This window comes from Colossoma macropomum, unplaced genomic scaffold (assembly GCF_904425465.1).
Source record: "Colossoma macropomum unplaced genomic scaffold, Colossoma_macropomum, whole genome shotgun sequence".
Taxonomy (NCBI): Eukaryota; Metazoa; Chordata; class Actinopteri; order Characiformes; family Serrasalmidae; genus Colossoma; species Colossoma macropomum.
The window spans coordinates 14,494,511-14,514,089 of record NW_023494797.1 but is presented as its reverse complement, the minus strand read 5'-3'; the positions used below and the strand labels follow the sequence as shown (position 1 = coordinate 14,514,089).

The following is a 19,579-nucleotide window of genomic DNA, read 5'->3' as shown; positions in this document are numbered from 1 at the left end:
TCTTTAGTAAAGAAAATGGTTCTATATAGAGCTATAAACACTCAAATAATAATGTGCATAATTAAAGTTTTTTTTTTGCATCGTGAAAGCGTTCTTAATAATGATGGACAATGTATTTTATATAGTTCTATACAGAACCTTTTTGAAAAGGGATCTATATAGCACCCACATAGGTTATTTTATTGTTATGATTGCGAAGGCTGTAACAATAGAAGAACCTTGTTGGTGCTATATAGAGCCCTTTTCAAAAAGGTTCTGTATAGAACTATATAAAATACATTTTCCATCATTATTAAGAACGCTTTCACGATGCAAAGAAAGCACCTCCACACTTTTATTCCCCACGGGTTCACCCCAACACCACATGTGTAATATGAATTTGGGGGGTGGGGTGAAGAGTGAAGGCAATGAAAATGGGTCCCAGAGACCTGAACACCACACAAGGGTTAATCATGCAAAAGGCTCTTTGAGTGTTCATGGTTCTCTATAGAACCATTTTCTTTACTCGAGAACCCATAAAGAAGCATCTTTTTTGAGTGTATAGCATATTCCGGACTTTTTTCAAATTCAGATGCAAATGTGAAAAGGCTGATTAAATAGTGTATTTACATATATATATTTATTTACATATATACATATTATATTTGCAGTTCCCATCACTTTAGGTGGGTGAATTATTTAAGACATAATTCAAATTTAAATGGAAAATGTGTACCTGCATTGGTATTTCTGTGTACAATGGCTGGAAAAAGTTAGGTGACATTATTTTGAGTGTCCTTTTAGATAAAACAAACACTCAACAGACTCTCAGTAACATGTCAAAAACATATGAGGGTTAGGATTAGGTTTTGGGTTGAGGTTAAGGTTAGGATTAGGTTTTGGGTTGAGGTTAAGTTTAGGATTAGGTCCAGGGTGAGGGTTAGGATTAGGTTTTGTGCTGAGGTTAAGGTTGGGATTAGGATTAGGGCCATTCAGGGTATTTCTACATAAACTGTTATGGCTGTATTGATTTAAAAAACAATACAATGCGGTGGATCCACCAGACCACTGAGTAACAAACACATCAACACCACAGCTACAAAGGACCACTCCAAATAAAGCGTTACCAAAAGTTAATATGGAAAAGCAAAGTGCCTTTAAGATTTCATTTTCATTGTCTTAATGGTCTGACACATTAAAAACAGAATAACAATCATATGCAACTGCATTTCCTTATCATCGCTCTTCAGCTCTGCCAACATTAAAATGTATCTGCAGCCCTGTTTGTAGTTGCATTTTCACTGTCAAACAGGCAGGTGAGTTTACCTGTATTGGGAGTAGAAACTATAATAAGATTCTAGGAGCTGATTTAAAATCTGTTATCTTCATAGTTATACAGCCTACAGTGAGTGACTGCAATGAAACCAAATGCTGAAGTGGAGTGAAATGATAACCAATTAAAAATATGCTCCATGGTCCATGAGCATCAGTGCATTTCCTGTCATTACATTCTTCTGGAAGCTATGACGAAGCCTGTTATCAGAGTTAGTAAATACAACATAAACACAGAATTAGACTGTCTCTCTGAAAGAGGATGTCCTCACCCTTAATTCTTGGGAGAGTTTCTGCATGGATTGCTGCATTCCTCCAAACTGGCCGTACATCCGCTCTCGGACCTTTTCTAAGGAGTCCCGCACCTGCAAGATAAATTTAACTTTACTTTTTCAATTATTTTACTTTTTTTTTCAATTTCCACGATTATAATAAAGCTTATTCTGGAAATGAAACAAACAGTATAGCATAATTTACACAAGTACAGTGATGTAGTAAATACATTGTTCTTGTATAACACATGAGTTGGTGTCATCAAAACCTTGTAATTGATTTTGGCTTTTATTATTTTGTTTCATTAATAGATATAGTATCTGCAGCTCTTTACATTGTGCGAACATTCCACGATGAACATACTAATAGAAATATTTGAAAATTATTATAAATTTAATCACTTTACATTAGCCTACATTAAAGTTAACAACTTCATTTTCCCCCCAACTCTCAATTTCTTTTTTTGTCTCAGTTTCTAAGACACAATGTTTTGTTGTGATGATGTGTTGTTTGTGTCACTAAGTGTGTTTACATGCACTTCATAATCCGATAACTGCAGAAAATCAGATTTTCTCAGATATCCGATCAATGGGTTTACATGCACTTGGGTAATCAGATAATGGGAAAACTCCGGGTCGACATGATTCAGGCAGTAATCGGATTTCTAAACATCACACCACTTTACCTAAAATATGAACAAACATCATCTAGAAAATGAAACATATTAAAATCCTTCATTTTGTCCTGCATGTCGTTAGTTTCAGTGTCGCTCCAAAAGTGTTTTGCTGCCATCTTGCAGTAACGCTGCTTGCTCATTTCCGGAGCCGCGGTCTGTGTTTGCACATGCGCAGACTGAGAAATCCGAAAGAAATCAGAGTAAGAGTTTACCTGCACTGAGAAATCTGATTACTGAGCTAAAATCCAGCGCTCTTTATCGGATTTCTTAATCAGATTTCTAGACCGTACTCTGATCTAAGAAATCGGAGTGTACTATTTACAGACCATTTGAATAATCAGCTAACTGCAGAAATCCAATTATGATCGGATTATTGAGTGCATGTAAACACACTCATTCTCTTAAGATTTAAGACTCTTAAGACATCCAGATTTTGTACCAAGGTTGTTTTAGTATATTGCAAGGAACATCACGATCACGATATGTCGCAAGAGAACTGCAACATGATATTTTGTCCATATCGTGCAGTATAATGCATTTCTCATCTCTGACGTCTCTCTATCATCACTATTCTCCCCCGTTCATTTTCCCTCTCTCCCCGAGTCTGTGTGTGTCTACTCACCTCTCTGATGTACCTCATCTCATCTCTCAAGTGACTGACCGGCCACTCGCGGGCCGTCACTTCCTGCTGCTGCTGCTCGCCCGTCCGCTGCACCACGCCGTACACTCTGGGTCCAACACCATTGCTCACACCAGAGGAGTGCTGAGGAAGACCACATGGGTCAGATTTCCATCTCTGTGTGAGTGTAGTAAAACCAGAGAAGTACAGGGCGACCTACAGGACTAACAAAGCAGTCCTGACTCTATAAAGGTCCACCACCGTTACTGAGGTTAACATTAAGCTTAAAAAAATTCTTAGATTTCCATACATCTTGTCATTGTCTGAGTAGAACCTTGTATGTCAATTTTTTAGTTTTTTTAAACAGTATATACACATAAGTATGTGTGTGTGTGTGTGGTGTGTGTGATATATGAGAATATGGACCAAATTATCATTACATATGGATTCTTCTATAAGTACCTATATATTGCTGCTGTTGGAACAAAACCTTGTATCTCCATTTCCAGCATTTTTCAGTTTTTGACATAATTTGAAAACGTCTGCTGCTCTTCACATTGTGTGTAAATTTCATGATTAATGGAGCAAAAGAAACGGCCCAGAATTACTTGGAAAAATGTCTGGTTCCACTGACTTATAAGATATACACATGTATGACTCCATGTCTTTAAAAGGTACAATAACAAATATGTGTGTTTACTTGAAGGACTGGACATCACCATGGTGTTTGTATATGTGTGTGAGCACCTGCCATATTTAGGTGTTGTTGTAAATGTGTTTCTCTCTTAGTGGGTGTGCGTATGTGCATGGTCAGACTCTGCTGAGTGGTCAGTTCTGGAGGTTGGGAAACAGACAGTGACAAAAAGTCCTGAGTGGCGGTGTTGTGTTTCTGCAGCCCAGCCTACAGTATAGAGAGTGCACTGCTTCAGTGCTATATACATATACTATACTCACTTTCCCTAAACATACAGTTACACAACTGTTAAAGGGCACATATGCCACGTTTCCTTCATTTTTATTTTTCCCCACTTACAACCTTACTGCAGCTTTATGTACCAAAAACAGCATACTTAAAAAAGATGGTTCTTCAAGGGCTCTTTAGTAAAGAAAATAGTTCTATGTAGAACCATGAACACTCAAAAAGCCTTTTGCATGATTAAAGCGTTCTTTGCATTGTGAAAGAGTTCTCCATATATATCTCCATATGGGCTCTATATAGCACCCAAAAGAGCTCTTCTACTGTTACAGCTTTTGCATTATAACAATAGAAGAACCCTTTTGGTGCTATATAGAACCCTTTTCAAAAAGGCTCTATAGAGAACCATCTACAGCATATTCTCCATCAGTCTGAAGAACCGTTTAAAGAGCCCTTCAATCATGCAAAAATTTCTTTGAGTGCTCATGGCTCAACATAGAACCATTTTCTTTATTAAAGAACCTTTGGAGAACCCTATTTTGTTTTTAAGAGTGAGCACTGAAGCTTGTTACAGACAAAAATAATCATTTTTTTCCTTGTATGTAGCAGTTTTACGGTGACTTTTTCAGTAAAGAGCCCTGACGTAGAACTGCCTCCGCTGTTTTCCATTCCTGATAACTGACTGAATTCTGGCTAGACTACGACTCATTCACAGTCAATGACGTATCTAAAACTTCCACAAGGCCTAGAAAAATGTTTTACGCTGTCTAAAGTGGTCCCACGCTTTGGGAATCAAAATGTGATGAGCTGATTCCTCTGTTACTTTGAAATTATGTTTACCTAATTATGTATGTCTATAATTATATTTCTAATTATGTGATTAATCAAACATGTTAGAGCTTCAACTCCTGAAGTACCACCCAAACGAATAAGAGAGGTTGTTTGTCTGTATCTACCTAGATACCATGGGGAAAAACATATGATCTGTCAAATTTCCACTGAGTGGTCCACAAATTTAACCTTATTTTATATACCTCAAACCGAAAGTGGTACTACAGTATGTGTAGAGTTTAAATACAACAAGCACGTGTCTATGAATTCACTGCTGTCGGAACAAAACCTCATATCTCAATTTTTGTTGTTTTTCAGTTTTTGGCCTAATTTGAAAGTGCCTGTTACCCTTTACATTGTGTGTAAATTTCATTAAAAAAGTACCAAAAAAAAAAGACCCAAAAGTACTTAGAAAAAAATCAGGTTCCATTGACTTACATTGACACTAATGTATGTTTTTTCCTTCTGCTGTAAAGTTAGCATTTTGGAGATACAAGGTTTTGACAGCAGCAAATTATAAAAGAGCTAAAAATGACAGAAATGTGTGTATGTTTATTTCACAGAAACCATTATGCTAGAAGTTTTCGCCTCTGGAAACGGTCTATCCACTCAATCCACTAACCCCCCCGCCATAATACTTGCACACAACAGCGGCCTGGACTACCAGCCAGCAGGTGATGGAGCAGATTATATATTTTTCTAATATATCTGAGTCTAGTGACGTTTAGAGCATGTAGAAGCTACACTCACAAAACACTTGATTCTGAAACAACTTCAAAACCAAATCATTTTTAAGCGAAGTTGACATTGGTCATGACAGCAGAGAGACAGACAACAAGCCCATCTGCAGTATGAGAGGGAAACGCACATTGGAGTCTATGAAGTCAGCTTATAAATGCAAAATGAATTTACCTCGGTAACTTTGCTGAACTGAGACACATATTTTGTAATATGTCCTAGCAAACACCTTTTCTAGCAGCTTAAACACACAACAGACACTTTACCTCAACTCTTGGGTGTCCACAAAAGGTTCCAGTCTGTGTCTGATGTCGTCTAAACTTTAGGTCCTCTGGCATGAAGTGTTTTGAACACACACAGATGTTTTCAGTACATATAATCGTGTGTTTCATCACAGTTTGTGTTATTAATAGCAGCCAATCGCTTCTCACAAGTCAGAAGATTGACTGACAGAGTGGAGTTTGTTAATTTCGCAGAAAATGCAGCACTTTACAGGAGTAGCACCACTATTTTGAATTCATATGGGGGATATGGACTGCTCTCCTTGCTTACTTTGGGTGGCTTAGTTGAGAGTTACTTTGCTGTATAGAGGCTGCATTTTAGCTCTCACTGTGAGTTGATTGGATGCTTCAAAACTGTGAATATGACAGCCACCAAGAAAGTAATTAGTGATTACGCCGTTGAAAAGCAATATGCAACATTATTGTTATCCAATTTACATTCTTCTTCTTTTTCTGCCTTATTTTTGTCCGGCAACTCATCCCGCAGTTTTTGAGATATCGACACTGTTCCAACTCCAGAATGTTCGGTCTGATTGGGAATGGTGTGCGTGTACACAGTTTTTTGATCCAACATGCAGTTTTCGTACAATCTTCATTAAATCCAGATTTTTTTTCCCCACAGGAACGAATAGGGTAAAAAATTGTACGTCCATCTACCGTACCTCTGCTCGACCGAAATACTCAGTTTCAAATATACTATCTCAAGGCAGGTCCTCGAGCACGAATTCAATGTTGTTCTGACCCGCACTCACCTGTTTGTCTTTTTTTTCCCATCACTTTCCTTTTATTTACGTCTCTTAATTTTTCTTTGACTGACAGCCACCAAACTGCATGTATTCACTCAGGGCAGGTTCCCAAGTTCTAATCCACCACCAGTCCTCTATGTGTCGTTATTTTATCCCCATAGACTCACATTCATTTTTCACAACAACTAGCGACTGTTTGGCAACCCCTCAAGAACCACTCAGTTCACACCCCTCATGCCATAGAAACTGCCTAGAAACATCTTAACAACCGCCTAGAAACAGGCTTCAGCTTCAAATGCACTATTCTAGCTAAAATAATGAATTCTTATACACTAATCAGAAAACACTTCTGAAAAAAAAGTTCACTTCATGGCATAAAAAGTGTCTTCAGGATGAATTTAGAGCAGTATCTGTCCAGCTGCTGTACAAATATAGGAAAACAAAAACATGGTCAAAAGCACACTTTACTAGGACCAGTTTTACTGGATGAAACAAAAACTGTGCTGGATTTTACCCTCCGTTAGGTTGTACCCCACGCCCACCTGTCTAGGTAAATTGACTGTAAATTGATGTGTTTTAAGGGATTTGTACTTTTCAAAGTATTTTCAAATGATAATATATTCACTTCTTCTCAAGTATATTTGTGAATAAAGTAATCTACTTAGTTCCCAATTTATTTTGCTATTCACACTTTGGAGCATTTTATTTTAGACCCCAAATCAGCCAATTAATCAGCCTAGACATGTCTAGTGTCTCACGCTTGAGTATTTAGTTTTGCACTTGAGCCAACAAGTAATGAAAGCTTATGACCACCAATTAGCATTGTGCAAACTGCTAGGCTCAAACTGTGGCAAGTAAAATACATATTTGAGTAGTATACTTGCGTGTCCAAACAGATGTTGCTTAAAACCATACGGAGTAGCGACTGCACTCACTTCTTTCTGTGTTAATGCGACCGTGTTTGGCATTAAACGTGGTCATACCTTGTCTTCTATAGGTGATTCTCTGCCCGGTGGTCTCTCTCTCTGCATCACCCCATTCTTCTTCATCCAGGAGCCGTTCACCATCTTCTCCTCCTGCAACACATGGTCGCGAAAGTTAGACCACTTATGTCTACAAATCAGATGTACTATACAAAGCCAGCTTTCAGGCACAAATTGGGTGCATTCTTCCAAAAAGTGTGTGCACTTATGTGTACAAGCCTAAACAAAAGGCTGAAAAAATGTGACTGAGGAAACTCATTACTCTCTTATACATGCGCAATTGAAAGAGAATCATACAAAACCTGTGGGAATATTCAAATTGTGGGTAATTATGTATTCCATTCAATTTACAATGGCCAGTTGTGCACAAATTTTCTCGGCCTCTTAACAGAATGTAAAAGCATGTAATTGGGAAACCAGAGGAAGTTAAAACATCCTCTGCAGGGAACAAACATGGGAAATATTGCATTGTCTGCACATTTTAGTGGACAACTAATATTAATTTGCTGAGTTCAACATAATGGGAAAAAAATCAAATATAAAATGTGCCATAACTTTTGCACAGGCCAAATTTTGTGTTTCATTTTTCCCCTTAATACATTAAATTCAGCAAATAAACAGTAACTGTGCATTCAAATGTGCAGAAGTTCTTTTCTGGAAACGAACTCCATTCACTACCACTGCTAACTCTTCATCACTAAACTGAGCATTTTTCTTTTGTCCTTTCTTTGTGCTGATGGCGACACTGTGCCTCAGAAGTGTTCACTATTAGCGGTCCTATGTAATTACCAGCAGCCTCAGTTGCATTCTGAACACATCAAGCACATTTTACACTGCGCCTGTTCATGTAAAAAAAATCTGTAAATAAAAGCTGAATAGAATCAGTATCGTTACTGACAATCAGCCTGTCATGAGGTGTGCTGGTGTGTGTAAGAAAATATGGCAAATAAGGCATTTTTCTGCACATTATAGTGTACAATTAAGATTAAATTTGATGAGTTCAACCTACTGGGAAAAAAAATCTAATGAAAATGTGCCACATCTTTTGCACAGGTCAAATTTTATGTCATTTTTCCCCTCAATACATTAAATTCAGCAAATAAACAGTAACTGTGCATTCAAATGTGCAGAAGTGTGTTCTCTGTAGAGGATGTGTTAATCTACTTTCACTCAGAAAATCAACAATATGTTATTTAACCAGGGGTGCCCAAACTTTTGCATACAACTGTATTTACCAACAAAATAAGACTTAACAAAATAACACAGATCTCCTCACATAGTGACTCATATGGCATTAACTTTCCTTTGTTTTTCAAATTCTATTCTGGAAAAGAACATCACTCAGCTGAGCATTTCTCTTTTGCCCTTTCTTTGTGCTGATGGTGACCCCGTGCCTCATAATTGTTCACTATTAGCAGTTTTACGCACAATTTGTGTTTACCAGCAGCCTCAGTAAGGAAGACATCAATTTCAGATGCATTCTGAACGCATCAAGCACATTTTACACTGCGCCTTTTCATGTAAATAAATCTAGCTGAGTAGAATCAGTATCATTACTGACAATCAGCCAGTCATTGGGTGTGCTGGTGTGTGTAAGCCTGACTTTGCAAAACAAATACCAAAAAACAAAAAATGTTGCACAACTGGTGCTACTGCCTATCGCTGGTTTTGCCCACTCTGTCTCATTATGATCGATGAGTCAAAGACAGTAATGAGTTCTGACTGAAAGCGGTGGATTCAGACAGGCGTGTGTTAAAGACTTCATCATGTTGTTTTTCCTCTAGTTCTGCTACACGAACAGCATGAGAGCAGGATTAATCAAATCCAGCTGTTCTCACATGTTCAGGAAGTGGTACTCCCCTTTCAGCTCAGCACATACTTTGTATCAGCAGTAATCCGAGTTCACGTAGCGGCCGCACCCTTTTCTGTACTGCTTCCAACGCAATGTGGAAACAAGTCAATGTAGAGAGCAAAGCACCACGTTCCTTACAGCCTCATTCATTCATTACATAACACCTGTGCACTCTTAAAGGGCCCATACTGTACATTTTTTTATTTTATTTCACTACCTTGTGGTCCACTTACAGCACTGGTGTGGCTTCAGCTACTATAATTCATTAATATTCATTAATTCATTAATATTCCAACCTTTCTTTATCCCTTAGAATTAAACAAACTATAAATATGATAAATGCATTACACAAATCAAAGAAATTATTATTACTATTATTATTGCAAAGGCCATTTTTGTTGCTATTCCTTTAAAAAGGTGTTCCGGCCTAAAATTAGATTTTAATCTGTTATTATTATGAATGCGTTATGCAGTTTTCCTCTAGTGCCTCTTTTGTTTGACAAAATCCATGATTTTATATAGTTTTCACTCAACAATCAATATAATTCACCAACTTTTAATCCTGAAGGTTGGCGCGAAGCTTGACGAACGTCGATAATTTAGAGATGAATTGACTTTTTTGCATTTGTAATTACTCCAGCTGGTTTCCTGATACATTTAATCTGCAACAAGAAACTGTCAAACACTAAAAAGTCAGGAAGCTGAAGTCCGTTTCTCATTCAAATTCTCCCGTTCCACCTTAAATGGTGCAGCAGTTACATTCTGCCGTCTCAGGCACCATTTAAGGTGGAACGGGAAAATTAGAACAAGAGGCATTTTACAAGAAACTATTCTACTTTTGAGGAAAAGTTTCCTGCTGGAGATGTGAGAAAAGCGGCTACAGCTGAGCTAAAGCTGAGTAAACAGAGTAAGTCTGCATTTTCATATTACAGCCAAGATGGTAAAATGATTATAAAATGTTGTGGCTCTCAAGGTGGTTTGATTTTTGTTGAAAGGACAAATGGCTGTTCTTAACAGTTGGGTTGCCACCCCTGGTAAAGGGAGTGAATGGTACATTTTGAAACTTTGATCTTTCCATGATATGAGCCCTATAAAAATACATTTTTCCAAAGAGTTCTTAGCTTAAACATGCAGGTCTGAGGAAAAATCTTTAATTGGTTTACAACACTACGTAGAGATTCTTGAACCTTTAAAAATAATCAAATTAAATGAATGAATCAAAAGGTTGGCAGCACTCTCAGCATTCCTAGATGTGAAGAAATAGTTTCTAAAGACGACACTCTCCAGGTTAAATGTTTGTATAATGAGCTTCCACCAGAAACCACTACTTAGCTCTTGAAGCACAGAGCATAGGCGTACACATATCCGACAGAGATAAGACAACAATGACGGCAGTGTTTTTCATGCTCCTCTGCTCTGGACATCATGGTTCTCTGAAGATTACCCACTGAGAGCAAGTGGACAAGAAACTAGTATGAATGGCTCAGTCCAGGTAGACGACTTCTGAAATGAGAGGCACCAGTCCATCAGAGTGAATCCAAACATTTCCAGCTTCAAAGAGCCAACCAGAACATCACAGCCATTTCCAACAAAATGGTCTTTTTCTTCTTTTGGTGATTTGGTGAAACTCGAGAGTAGAGCTATTCATACATGCTCATCATTAGATGTTTGATCTTTGGAGCCTTTCTACATGCCGGATGTAACTTCAGACAGGAAGATAAGATAAAACAAACAAACAAAAAAACTTTAATTACCACAGCACAGCACTTACTACTGAACATTTAGACCAAGAGTAGCCTTAAAGGGAAATTACACCAGTTTTTGAATAAGTGGTTAGAATGTAAATGAAGTAATTCAGAGTGGTTTGATGTGAAACACACTGTCTAGAGACATTTAGTGACTGCTTCAAAGTGGTGGTGATGGCAACCAGACATCTCAATCCTTCTAAAAGTTACCTCATGGACAATTATCACATGAAATGGTTCTAAATTCATTGCTTGATATGTGAGACATTGCATCATGATAGTTTCAGGATAAGCTTTAGACTTAAAAAAGGCCATTGTATTTTACCATTATCAACACATACATAAAACTCAGAAGATACGTGTAGGTTCACTGGTGGCTTAAGATACTAAATAAAATGACATCTGCATTGCAGACATCATGATGCCTGGTTCCTATCACCACCACTGTAAAGAAACCTGAGTTGATAAGTTTCATTAGAATGGAGCATTTTACATCAAACCACTCTGAATGACTGTTGAATTTTGCAGGAATTCTGAAAATAGGTGGAATTCCCCTTTAAGCCTACACTATAATAGCTTATAATTAAAAATCACTATATTTAATTAAATTACAATAACAGTTAAGTCCAGTAGGGATATTCTATGTCCAAAAAACTTGCTGCTTATGTGTTGTGATACAATAAACTCCAAAAAACTATTTATTTAGTGCTTTATCTATGTTAATAATCAAGTTTTTTAGGTGTTAACAGCCCTTGTGGCTCAGCAAATGCAGAATTCCACTGATTCGTTTTTTAATTTTTGCATACTTCAATCACTGCAATGTAAACAAAGTCATTCAGAGTGGTGTGAGTGAAATGCTCTATTCTAGAAAACCTCAGTGAGTCAGATTTCTTTACAGTGGTGGTGATAGGAACCAGGGATCACAATGTCTACAACACAAACATAGCCATAATATTTACTGTCTAAAACCATCGGTGATCCTACTTGTGTCTCTAAGTTTTTATATGTAATGCTGATAGTAAAATAGTGGCAAATATGAAAAAATAAGTTTTCTTTGCGTGCTATATTGCCTTACAACACCTTACATGTACCACTACACACGTGCTTTAGGTTAAAACCTTTTTTCAAGACTATCGTAAAAATGTATCAGGCATCAGTCAGTGTATTCATAAATATTCCATGCATTAACCTACAAAGGCATTAAACACTTCAGACATCTAGTTTCTATCACCACCACTAGAACAGTTCTAAACAAAGCATTTCACATCAAATCAATCATCTCTTGTTCACGTTTTACTCACTGCAGTCTCTATCAATTCATATGCAGCAGGTGCTGTTCATGTAAGCAGGCCATTCAAGCTGACCTGAGGCAATTAAAGCAAGCTTTAGCATTTTTCAGCCTAATCTCTATCAATCTGCTGCACCTGTGGCTTTACCACGGACAATCATTTTCAGTACTTAGAAGAGAACAGAAAACCTGCTGACTCAAAACATATAATATTATAATAGAAGCCAACAGGGAGGTGCTGACACAACTGTCCAGCGGCTTCTATTATAGGTGTGTTTTGAGTCAACAGTCATGCCAACATTACTGTCTGTGGTAAACGACTCAGACTCTATGCTGTAGATGCAACACATAGAGACAAGATGAGAAAAACGCTGTAGTATTCCTTTAATGCAGTTTCTGTTAGGATGTATGAGGGTTTCCTGGGAGAAGCTGATTCCTGATCAGTCTGAAAGAAGAGCTTTTGGTTGGAGTGGTGCAGCTGTAACGTGGCCCGTCCAGGTTGCGTCTCCCACAGGGGATTGGGTTACCCCACACACCCTTTTTAATTTTGTGGTGGATCACTATCAATTTGTTATTGTTATGCTAGTAACTGAATATCTCTATTTCAAGCATAAGGTGGCTCTTTACTGACTCCTCCTGCTGCTCCTCAGCTATCTTGTCTTGCCTGTTTTCTTACCCTCCCTATATTTTTTCGTCACTGACTCTTTTGTCTTCATCCTTGCCCTGGTTTCAGTCTGGTGGCTGCGTCATTGATAATTGTAGACTACGTATGCTCAAAAATACCATTTTGTTTGCGTTCCCTTTTGGACTGCTGGGTAAACCTGACTTCAGACAGCTATGGCTGCACCAGAGTGCCCGTGTAGAATTAAGTGCAGTTTATTCTATGCAATGCTTAACAGTTTCAGGGGAAAACAATCTTGAAACGAGGCTTTATGATTGAAGTATGCTATCAAAAAATTGGAATCATTTGCCATATGAATATTCTTTGCAATTATACAGTCAAATGTCAGAAACCAAGTTATTAATTTTTCAGTGTCAGAAATAAACCATATATTTAATATATAATTACATTTAAACAACAATTAAGTATCACATTTTCAATATTTAATGTGGTCAGCCTTAGAAATTGGTTGCATTTTCTGCTTATCATGAACCAAGTTGTCCCAAGATGAAAGATTTAAGTGCTGTTTATCTGAAGAGGACAGATTCGGTGGTCTACCAGGTCTTGCATGGTTGTTAGGAGTCCCATTTTATCTATTTTCCTTTGACTTTCCCCCTTCCTTATGCAAGTGGATTGTCTTGTATCTAAATAATTCAGAAATATCTGTGGAAAAATGAACCACTTGTGAAATTAAATAAATTAAGCATGGTCTCTGACTTTTGCATAGCAATGTATGTACATTAATAACTTATACAATGTACACTTAAAAATTATTTGAAACCTGTGAAGCTCCACAGGCATATAAGAATCATGTTATGCATTTATATGCAACAGAAGTGGTTTTATATAATTGAAAACATTGATTCCAAACTTTTGAACAGAGCACTTAACACTGATGTTACACTTCAGAGAATTCAGGAAGAGATGTCTGCGTGAATTCCACTCGAAGCTCCTTTCAAATAGAGCAGAACTGAGCAGTCTCTTCCTAGGGAGATTCATGTTTCATGCTGGTCTTTACTCACAGGCTTAAGAAAGCTAAAGATCTGAATTAATGAAGTCAACATCCAACCTGGGGCACACTGCTGAATCAATATTGCTACATGCTTAAATACTGATCCCGCATTGTTTTGACCAAAATAACTGACATTTGTTGAATTACATGTCAGTGCTTTGTCAAAACACCCACAGAAACTCATCTGGAACTGAGATCGGGCTGGATGATTACAGCACACACAGTAAAATAAACACTGTGATTGGTAAAAGATGTCCTTTGTATACTGTAGCTTTCTGTAATAGTGTTGCAAAGGCCAATATCATTATAATGATTTACGTATGATATACTTTGTGTAGCCCTAATCCAACCACATCAGTATCTCTGGGTTAGAGCGGCAGTGGAGTAGACAAAAATACATTGTTGGATTGTTGGATAGGCCTGTGAAACTGTGGGTAGGCCTACTTGGTAGACACAATTTCAAACACACAAAGTGATGACATCAAGCTACAGCCTATTCCTAACAGCAGCGCAGTCATCACTCCGCTTACTCTAATGCTTCCCCTCATCTGGTGAGAGAAAACAATAGCGATCAACCCAAATGCTGGATTCACATAAACTCAACCATCACTGCAAAACCCTTCACTATAAAGCGCATGTCCGCTCACCACAGGCACAACATTTGCCCAATGAAGACAACATAACCGAGTTAAAATCAGACAGCCGAGATGCACAAAGATGGAGGAAAAAAACACAGCAAACTTAAAAAACTAAACATAACCATCGTAGGCTAAAGCATACTGCCACGGGGAATAAAAAAAACAACAAAAAAAATTGGTCCATTAATGTCTTACCTTTGATGACTCGAATCATTGAAGCAATGACATTTGATTTTGCACAGCCCATATCACATTTTGTAGTAAAATAATTAGCATTACAAGCAAATTTAAAGAAAACTGACAATACTTGGACAGGATTATATTTACATACAGTCTTGGGCCAATTTCCAGGCCGAATTACTGTTTTTCACCAAACTCATCAGTCCCATCCAGATACAAATCTGTGATTTTGGCAGATTTTCTAGGAAAAGGTCACACTGCATTGAAAAAAGATTATTTTGACAGCTGCCACTCACCACATTTAGTCTTCAAGTGTGCAGTGGATGCTTTGGGAAACTTGCAACTATGGCTGGGCAACATGACAATATTTATTATTGTGATAAATGAAGTCAAGATATGTCACAACGTTTTTCTCAGTATATCGTGGATATCGTCAACATCTCTGCCAATGGTTCATTACAAAGAGAGCATAATCAGCCCTATTTAATTGAATTTGGTGTACTAAAATATGTGAAACGTTGAATACAAATCATTGTATTCATACTTTTTGATCATTTTAAGGTGGCGCTACTTTGTCAGTTCTAACTTGTCAGATGTCAGAAAAAATAAATATTGTGACATATTGTGTATTGTAGAAACTTCTAGAAGCATCGTGATATTACATTTTTGCCATAGGATAAACTAAAGTCTTTCACAGAAGTGAGATGTGGCAGCCTGATTATAGGGGCAGTTATGCCAGCAGGTATGTATTAACCATTTTATATTCACATACAGCTACACAATATTATCAAAGCATTACTTTATATGAACAATATCATCAACTTGATCACACAAAGAGTATAATCATATGACTACATGTGACTCAAGGATCCAAGTTCACAGAAATGACAGTCCAAAACTCACCCGGTAGTAATTCTATTGCTGCCTGTACATTTCTTCCCGAGCTTTATAAATGAGGAGATGTGGTGTATATTTCTTTTAACAGATGTTCCCTTGGTAAACTAATCCAACTCAAATAGGGCTTATGTTTTGCTTTCGGTAGATAGAAGACTAACATAATCTATTTTATCTGGATAAAATCTCACAGGTACATCTTTTGACCGCAACCGGCGCTTCAAATTCAAACACTGGCACGCTGGTAATGAACAAAAGGATTGAGGCAATGGAGGATAGCAACAGTTGCTAAGCAGTGACTGGAGGGCTGAGAAAATAAACTGGAGCTTAGCTGAGAACATAATGATTTGATTGGCCACAATACAATGACAAGACTCCCAAAAAACCAAATCAAATTTCATTATCTTAAAAACTGCAGCTTAATAAATATTCTGTTCCCATTTGATTGTGTAGATTATGCCCTGGAAAGTGAGCAGCTCAATATAGGTTACTGGCTTTTCTTTATGGATGTGCTACGCACATCAGCCTCAGGCCATGTTCACAAGGAAATTTTTGTATATGTTAAAAAATGCACGAACGTGCACTGCTGGTTTGTTGAAGGTATGTTTGTGGGCGTTTATCATGTGATCACGGCAGGAAATGAGAAACTCAAATACTAATGCTTGCACGTGAAAGCTGCTGCGAGGTTGGTGCTCTTCTTCATACAAGGAAGCAAAAAAGCTGAGTTGTTCTTAGAAATCTTTAATGATGGTTTGACTGTGAGCCAACAGCAGCAATTAGTTTCTCCTCCATTTTGCTCATTATCAATGTGACTCAAAACCCAGACTGTTTCCTATTGGCTGAAACATGGTTACATCAGAGTAGTGTGTCATTTTTACACTTTGCCATCTGGTGTCCATCAACACAAGAGCCATATTTTTGAAATATACCAAATTGTCTTTGTGGACAAGGCCTCATTCAATAGCTGCTACACTGCTGTAGAGCTTAGTGTCCATCCGTACAGTCTGCTGACCTCTCTCCCTGAAGCATCCGCCCAGTGAAACATGCATACTGTCCCATAATAAGCACTGCCTATCAGAACCCTGACACAGACACTAAGCGGCTATCAGCTGAACTTTGATGGCAAAGAGGTGTGGAGTGGGTTTGGTGAATAGTTGTCAGGCCAAGGTACAGAGAGGACAGTTCACTCTCTCTCTCACACACACACATACGTGTGAACTGCTCTGTCATGGCAGAGACATTATAAATAAGGAGACCGGTCGCTGGTTTAAATATGAATAGGAAAGCTTGTTATGCTCAACAAAGTGTCTGTGTATGTAAAAATTACGGCCTTCAAGAAAAAGAGCCTGCCCAAGTAGTCAGAACGACCTGAAAAATTAAATAATTTTTTTGTTCACTACTGTGTCAAACACTACTAACTATTTATAAGGTTTTGTCAGATTGTAGCTGTGATTTCAAATATGCTTTTCAAATGGTAATTTGTCCTTCAGTTTTGAGTATTTTGGTCTCTCCCCTTTCAAAGAGACAGGAGCCTGGTCTTGAAATAATTGCCTGGTGGCATTACAAAGATGGCCGTTGGCTTAACAGACTTTCCTATAAGGACTTTGGTCACTGTGCGCAGAGCAGGGCAACGTCTCCGAAAAAAAAAAGTTTGTTTCAATCAGAACAAAACTAACGAAATCTCAATAGTTGTGGCCAGCTTAACGTACAATAGATATCAGACTTCAAGTGTGCGGAGACTTCTTCTTGATGTTGCTAACAATGAATAGATGCCAGTAGCCAGATAGCATAGATAGTATGATGCCACCTCATAATGGAATTATGGAATAAGTAAAATTTGTGGGGACCACGCCTGAAACCCCCCTCCAATCTAAAGCCCTACAATTTCTCATCTCCACCTTCTGTTTCATGTGACAAAGCAATCCACACCACCACCACCCCAACTCCTCTCTGTTCCTCAGTCCTATCTCTCAGTCCTATCACCGTCCAAAAGACGAGGCCCAGCGTTGTAGCTCCAAGCAGAAGCCACCCTGAGCCCAAGTTCTCAAAGCTCTCTCCTCCCTTTCAATCAGTCTCCCCTCATACTACCACCATAAGTAGACTGGACAGTACAAACTCACAAAATGCCAATTAGCATCCATTCGTTTTCATTCACTGTTAGCAACATTAGCATTTTCAACACTGAACATTAACAACTAGCATGCCATCATTTTCATAATGCTAATTAGTGGCAGTCTGCTTTTATTCATTGTTAGCATCATCATCATTATTGACTGAATATTACCAACGAGCATCATGTAACTTAGTGGCTATTCGACATCAGCATTATTAATTGAATCAGTAACCTCACGAACCAAAAGTATCTCTCTAGTTTCTTTTTTGCATTTTGCATTTTCAACAGTTTTTGGGGGGAAATGCTTTGTTCCTCATAGTTGGTAATGTTCCCAGAACATCAGGATGTTTCCTTCATCTTGGGGACATCTGCTCCACACAAAGCACTTAATATTTGCCGAGCCACACAAATGGACACGGCTGTCCACTGTGTTATAACCACTATCTCTCCTTTTAAGGTGCCATGCCACGTCCTTTCAAACACACAGACTCATGTGTCACAGACTGACCGCAACAACTGTAAACAAGCTCACAAAATGGTTCTGCCACCTTAGGTAAACAGCCAGCTCAGGTCTGAGTGCCATAACTGCACTTGGAAGAATTTCACAGCATACCTTACACTCTTAAAAAGATGGTTCTTCAAGGGTTCTTCAGTAAATAAAATGAACACTCTTCAAGAACACTTTGCATGATTAAAGGGTTTTTTGCATCTTGAAATGGTTCTTCAGATTGAAGGAGATTATGCTGTAGATGGTTCTATATGGAACCTTTTTGAAAATGGTTCTCTACAGCACCATAAATGGTTCTTCCATTGTTATATCAACCTTGTTACAATAAAAGGCCCCTTTTTGGTGCTATATAGAACCCGTTTCAAAAAGAGTCTACATAGAACCATATACAATACATTCTTCATCAATCTAAAAGGTGTCTTTGAGTGTTCATGGTTCTATATAGAACCATTTTCTTTACTAATTAACCCTCAGAACCCTTAGAAGAGCCATATTTTTTAAGAGTGTACGTGAGGAAATTAGGTGAGAACACAGTCAGAGACCATCCCTCATTTATTTGACCAATAGTCATTTTTCATTTTTGAAAACATATATTTAACAAAAACTAACACAGAAGCCTCAAGAACTAAATATTACCTCAAAAATTTCACCATTTAGTGCGTCCAATCTTTACTTTCAGTACAAGTTCCATTCTTTGACTTGCTTTCAGTTTTTCAAAGAAATCTGCAGGGATGTTTTTCCCTCCAAAGTTCAGTCTTAGAAGTCGGCTGCACTTTCTGCTTTTAGTGATTCAAGTCATCCAAAACACACTCAGTGATGTTGAGGTCTGGACTCTGGGGTGGTCAGGCCATTGGTCTAAAAACACCAGCAGATTTTCAAATGTTCTTCTTCTTTATCTTTTTTCAATGAGGGCTTCTTGACAGCTAGACATCCTTTCAGACTCATAGGGCTGAGTTGTCTTCTCAGTCCTGGAAGGACTGACAGAAACACCTCTTTCAGATCTGAAGGAAGAGTAGAGCTTGATTTTCTCCTCTCTCTCTCAAAGATGAAAGAGTGCAGTTTATTTGATGGGGACTTTTTGGTTATTTTTTGTAGTTCAGCTTTCATTTCCTCAGAAACATCTCCTAAATGAATAACTAGTACTTAATGGCCTTAATACTTCTAATCGAGTAATGATTAGTTTATCACTTTATTTGGTGTGCTCTTTATTAGCCTTATTTTATTAAGCCTAACGCTACCCCCGAAACAAACGTTGGCTTGCAAAATATGTGGCCAGTGGTTACTCGAACATGGCAGCTGTGTCACCTCTGTGTG

The 19,579-nt window shown here is 37.9% G+C and overlaps 1 protein-coding gene across 3 annotated transcripts in view; it reads right to left on the bottom strand.

Moving 5' to 3' along the window:
* Window positions 1-19,579, bottom strand: part of LOC118817569 (myocardial zonula adherens protein) — a 42,093-nt gene that overhangs the window by 13,075 nt on the left and 9,439 nt on the right. For 2 of the 3 annotated variants that reach the window (XM_036584380.1, XM_036584379.1), the window contains 3 exons: window positions 7,375-7,467; window positions 2,883-3,023; window positions 1,584-1,676 (listed from right to left, as the gene is read on the bottom strand). In XM_036584380.1, coding sequence (XP_036440273.1) covers window positions 1,584-1,676; window positions 2,883-3,023; window positions 7,375-7,467 — 327 coding nt within the window. Of the gene's footprint in view, window positions 1-1,583; window positions 1,677-2,882; window positions 3,024-5,630; window positions 7,037-7,374; window positions 7,468-19,579 lie in introns of those variants that run through there. The other variant, XM_036584381.1, reaches the window with a different exon arrangement.